Here is a 6,000-nt window from a genome sequence, read left to right on the forward strand (position 1 = left end):
AAAGGAAACTATAAATATTTTGTTTGATAGCTAGCTTTTTCATTTTGAAAAAGATTTACTTTTCTTCTAATTAAAAAAAAAGGAGAAAAAGTCAGTAGCACTTAAAATAGAAGATAATCACAATAAAGTTCTACAAGTTTTTAATTTGTTTCATCAAAATTTACCTGCTCATGGGCAGGTTAATTTTAAATTTCAGATCATTTGTTAGTTAATAATGTAAAGCATGATAGAAAGATACACAGAAGTAATACTTCAAATTAGCAAAGGGTCAGAAATAAAATAATCTATAAATAGCAATGTACACACAAAATGATTTTCCAATAAAAGAGTAAATAAAATTCTTATTCTGGCACTTCCCTCCAAGAAAAGAAATATTGCAAAAACTTTAGATATTACCATGTCTCTGAAACCTTTACTGAAACAAGGAACTAAAATTAATCTTCGTATTAATTCCAAGAGTTCAAATATGTTTCTAACATGCTCTGCAACACATTTCCATTTGGGGAAAATAATTTTGAATGTTCCTTTACAGGCCCTCCTCTATGCTGTCTTCCATATGAAGGCAGAAAGGCCATTGTAAACCTGTAATAGATTATTTTCAGAAAGTTGCCCTGTTTAGATCTTCATATTATTCTAGCAGTGTTGTGCATTCAATTAATAAAATAGACCAGTCCTTGAAGGGCATATGCTTAGGGACTCTGTTATAGAAGTGACTATCCTAGAAATAATTATTTACACAAGTTATTGAATTGGCTGTCTTGTACAGCATCTTAAAAATCAGTATTTAAGCACAGTGCCAAAAATCTATTCTTAATTTAACTAAATTGTCCACTATTGAAAATACTATTATAATCACTGTTTTGGGATATTATTTTAATCAACATATGTACTGAACAATTAAAATATAAACTTAACACCACATAATTTAATAAAAAATATGTAAAGTTAGCAGCCTGTATAAGAAACTGCAATTGCATGTACTGTCTACAAATATAAGCTGTACTATATAACAGAGTCCCCTGTGAGAAAATACCTATATAGCTATACAGATTGCCTTACCATTTAACTTCTAGTTGCTGTCATTATGTAAACAAACAAAACATGGAGATCAGGGAGTGAGAAATAGAAAGACAATCATTAAGAGATTGTTAAGAGAAATAATCATTAAGAGACAATCATTAAGTTTGGTAAGCTTAATACCAAACAAAAATATAAAGATGTCTTAGCAAATTGTCCTTTGGTGAATTTTTGTTATAACAGTTGCTCTGTTAGAAAGAAAAATGATGAAAATGGAGTGTATGTCTTGTTTACTTCACTCTGAACTCCTGGACAATGTGTTTCACTGCTCCTTGCATCACTAGTACCAACCCTGGTAACTAGTAGATGAGCATTCATGATTGAAATAACAATGAGTGAAGGAATGAGTGAACAGGGCAGATTCTGTATTATTCTAGATTAACGCTGCTTGACTTCTTTCCAAATGGAAACATTCCATATTATTTTTAGATCCTGGATTTGGCCTGATGCTCCAGGAAGAAAAACAGTTGTGGAAGTGTCTAACCAGCAGGCGAGGCCTAAAGGAAATCTAAAGAAAATAACTGAGTAAGTCAGAATTCTTATAAGATAGTCTACTAATCAGAAGTGAGTTTTAGGCCTTGCCAGTATCTCAGTTTGTCAGGGTATCATCTAAACATGGCAAGGTTGCCCGTTCCATCTTTGGTCAGGGCACATATAAGAAGCAACCAATGAATACATCCATAAGTGGAACAATAAACTGATATTTCTTTCTCTTCCTATCTCTCTCTAAAGTCAATAAACAAATACAACTTAATACATGTGTTTCTTAGTAAAGTCCTTTTCATATGACATATTTGTATTGGCAAAAAAATGAATAGAAGAAATAATAAAACTGTATTTCCCTAGATCTACAATGAATCAAAAATCGAGGAGCATTCATTTGTAACCTGTAACTTCTAGCTTGCAACTACACATGCTTTATACAACATCACTATTTTACTACTGACATCCCCAGATTACAATTGTTCTTTCATAGGTTGGACAAATGAAGTGAACATGTATTCAAGTGCAGAATGTAAAAGCAGTTGGAATGCTAAAATTTTCTGTTAAATAGAACACGATAGGCAATGACAACTTGACAGTGCTGAGTCACGTAAAATTTAACATTAGGGATATAAGCAACTACAGAAATTCATTTTGACAGTGCAGAGGATACTAGGGCATAAAGAGGCTAAGAGATTAATCCATGGCTATAAAATTAGTCACAGAAATATGGTGTCCTGATTCCTGAGGGTGAAAGGAGGGGTGGATTTCCATCCATTGCACTGACTTTCCCATATATAAAATATAGATCGATCAAATAACTCATAACAATAAATAATTCAACATACAACTTGTCTATAGCCATCACTGTTGGTGACATTCACTGCTGATATTAATATTACATTTTTTTATTTATAGGGTTTCTTCATATTAAAATTCAAACAAAAATACCCCTCTCAATTTTTCATTGATTCTCACAGTGATTTTACAAGACAGGTAAGACAAGTATCATTTTCCTTATTTAGAGGCAAGGAAACTGAGGCACATATGACTGAGAAGCATTTACAATTTACTGCAAATCAGTTAAAATTAATAGGGCAAAAAAACTAGGTCCCTGGGTTCTCAACACTTACTTCTTATTTGTTTTTAAATCAAACCCTATCTCTTGAAACTTCAAATAATTTGGATATACTTTCTCATATATGTTTAATGTGTTTTTAATATTTAAATGATAAACTGAGTGTTTCTTTGGTTATCCCCTTTGGGGATAAAAACTTTCTAAAAATGATTTTCTCTAATATGAATAGAAATCTTTCAGTAAAATATAAGCAGTTGCAAAAATTAGAAACATATTGTTTAAATATTTAGATGAAACTTTCACCAATAACCTGGCACAGATTACCTATTAACAAGAATTCTACCATAAAATTATCAATTGAGAGCTCTAAAAGTATGCTATCTGATACAAATACAGCATGAAACATCAGCATTTCACAGGCTGAAATATTTTTCAGACACCCTCTGAAAGAAGAAAAGTTAGGAATTTAGAAATCAAAGCTCACACTCTTCTCGGTATTTGTGACCAGCACGCTAACTAAACCTGTTGCTTATAACACTTAGGAGAAACAGCAGAACAGGCATACGTTTCTGAAGGTTAACAGAAGTATTGTGCCTCGTTGTTATCTCATGAAAATCTAGTCTATGAACATTCGAAATACTTTCCAGGTCAAATTTTCATCAGTAGAGAAATACAGTACATATCATTGGCTGTACTACTTAAGGTAATGGATAAGACTATTTATCAAAGAAATAACCCACATATTTATAGTTTAAAAACACAGAAAAACATATCCACTATAAGGAGCTGGCTTAACTAGCAGTGGTGGTTTCATTTCAAGAAAATGGAGTTTTTACCTGATATATATTAGGTATTTAAGATTTTCTGTGAAAACTATCATCATAAAATATTATAAGCATATGAAACATTTTACATTTCTCCTATATTAAACTTAATATTGTGGACACATCATATTCAAATGCTTATGTGATAGTTCCTAAGTTAAAATATTTTTACTTTGTGAAGTATAATATAAGAATCTACACCTATATATCCAGATCTGTCGTATTTCCAGTACCTAAAAGGAAAATTGTATTTCCCTTCAGTTACCATTAGGCAGGAATGGTTTCAGGACCACGGATAGAGAACCAGTATTCTTTATGGCAGCGTGAAAAGTTAAAGGGTTTGTTTATAATAATAAAAGCAGGGAAGGCACAATGATTATAGCCTCTTACTACTCTAATTAGAAAACAACTAATTTATTGGGATGAAGAAAAATGGAGAGCAAGAAACGGAAATGAATATGTTAATGTCAGAGACTAGCTCTTAATTGCCTGTACAAGTTGTCTTTTATTTGCTTTGTCTTTAAAAGTATGTACTGGTAACTAATTTTTAGATAACACAAATTCACATGCTCTTCCATAAACCATAAGACACTTTCGTATATGAAAAAGTGGCTTAAAAAATAGCGTATGCTAATTCAGAAATACATGCACAGCACCTGCCTTGCAGTGACCAAACCATCTGTTAATGCCACAACATATTTCAGGGCCCCACACGGAATATAAAAGATGTATTCAGTTTATACCTCCTACCTAAACAGCTCCTGTTCTCCTCTGGGGGTGGGACAGGAAGGAAGGACACATCACCTCCAGGGGGATTAATGGTATTATTGCAAAAACATTTAGACACCATTTACAGAGAAAAAGACCCCAAAATGACTGAGGAGGTTGAAACAGAGACAGGTAATCACCCATGTCTATCCAATTCCCAACACGTCTGTTCTGTATTAATGGAAGACTTCCAGATTAGTGAAACACCGGAGGGCGTCTCTCCACGCCATCCAAGAGGGAAAAGGTTTCAAAAGGCCAAACCTTACAACCTAAAATCACAGTTCCAAGAATGCAACCCCTGACTATCCCACCAGAAACTCTACAATGCATCATTCTTATTCTGCCCATCGGAAAGAAGACTTGTAATTTCTTTATCGCCACCCCATTAAGGAGAATAAAACGAACGGGGAGGACATGTATGTACTGCCGTGCCAGCACCTATGTGCTAGGGAAGCTGTACATATATGCCCGGACATAAGCATCATGCGGTGCGTGCCTGTGCAAGGAAGGCGGCTCCGCAGCGGCCAAGGGAACGCTTCCCTTGGGCAGACCCTGCGCCCTTGACATGACAGCGGCGATCTGTCTCCTCTCCTCTTCGCTCAGCTGGCTCAGATCTGCCTCCATGCCGGCCGGAATCACGGTGTGCGAGGGGCTCCCCGCCCCGCCAGCCCCTCCTCCGGCGGCCGCCGCAGCCGCTGCCGCCAGCCCTTCGGGGAGCCCTTCCCCTTCCAAGCTCGCCTCGTTGCCCATGGCCCGGGCGGACTCGGGGCCGCCGCGCTTCCTCCTGGCGCTGCGTCCGGGTCCGGAAGCCGGGGGTCTGCCGCGGGGCGTGCAGGCAGCCGAGTCCCGGGCTGGGACCCGCCGTGGCTGCCCGCAACGACAGGCGGGGATTAGTCTCGCTCGCAGGGGACGCCCGCGGCCGGTGCCTCCTCCATGTTGGACAACGCCGGGCAACCTTTGCTGAAGACAACTCCCGGACGCCGCCTCAGCACCCCGAGCCGGGGAGAAGCAGAGCGGAGCTGTGCGAGCCGCCCGCCGTCCGCCCCGCCCACCGCGCCCCGCCTCCTCGCAGTGCGCATGCGGGCCTGGGAACAGGTGATGTCCCTGCCACGCCTATCCCGTCTGCGGCGTCAGCAGCCTTCCTCACGCTCAGCACCGATTTAAAGCAGCCCAGCGAGAGCACAGGTGGAAAACCTGGGCGAGACAGCTGTGGTTTCTTCTTAGGCATATTGCAGAATGCCTCAACCTGACTTTGGGAGAACTGCATTCACGGGAGGGTGCAAGTGGACGGGTGAAGACTGTCAGTTCCCAGCTTTGATTCATGGGATTTGTAGTTTAAACTTTTTTCTTCATGACCCCTGATTACATTCTGTCTACTTTAGACATAAATGGGTTTTTTTGAAGTTACTTTTTTCTTTTTCTCTTTTCTTTTCTTAAATTTTATTTGTCTAGGAAGCTTTTAAAACATACTAAGGATTGGTTCGGGTAACTGGAAGTTAAGAGGAAAAACCTGGTATCTTTAGGACGAATTTCCCCAAAGGAGCTAAAACTGGCCTCTTTCATTTAGATTTTTACCAGAACAATTGCATTAAAACCTTGCATACAGCATCAGTAAGCAGATAAAGTTTCTGAATGCTTGTAACTAGGTTCAACCCTAAAGGTGCTACATAGAAGTACAGGATTATGGGAAATTGTGAATAGGATACTGTAAGAAATAGATTGTGGAGTATTAAAGTGTTATAGTGAAATTTTGAAAACATGAGTTCAGTC

General features: G+C 38.2%; 1 protein-coding gene across 3 annotated transcripts in view; it reads right to left on the minus strand.

The window, feature by feature from the left end:
- PCLO (piccolo presynaptic cytomatrix protein) overlaps window positions 1-5,219 on the minus strand; it is a 368,924-nt gene extending 363,705 nt beyond the window's left edge. For all 3 annotated transcript variants that reach the window (XM_053672786.1, XM_053672788.1, XM_053672787.1), the window contains exon 1: window positions 4,727-5,219. In XM_053672786.1, coding sequence (XP_053528761.1) covers window positions 4,727-4,980 — 254 coding nt within the window. In that variant the 5' untranslated portion in view covers window positions 4,981-5,219. The remainder of the gene's footprint in view (window positions 1-4,726) is intronic.
- Between the last annotated feature and the right edge of the window lie 781 nt (window positions 5,220-6,000).

The sequence above is a fragment of the Artibeus jamaicensis genome, unplaced genomic scaffold (assembly GCF_021234435.1).
Source record: "Artibeus jamaicensis isolate MK-2021 breed Jamaican fruit bat unplaced genomic scaffold, CSHL_Jam_final contig_787, whole genome shotgun sequence".
NCBI classification, from domain to species: domain Eukaryota; kingdom Metazoa; phylum Chordata; class Mammalia; order Chiroptera; family Phyllostomidae; genus Artibeus; species Artibeus jamaicensis.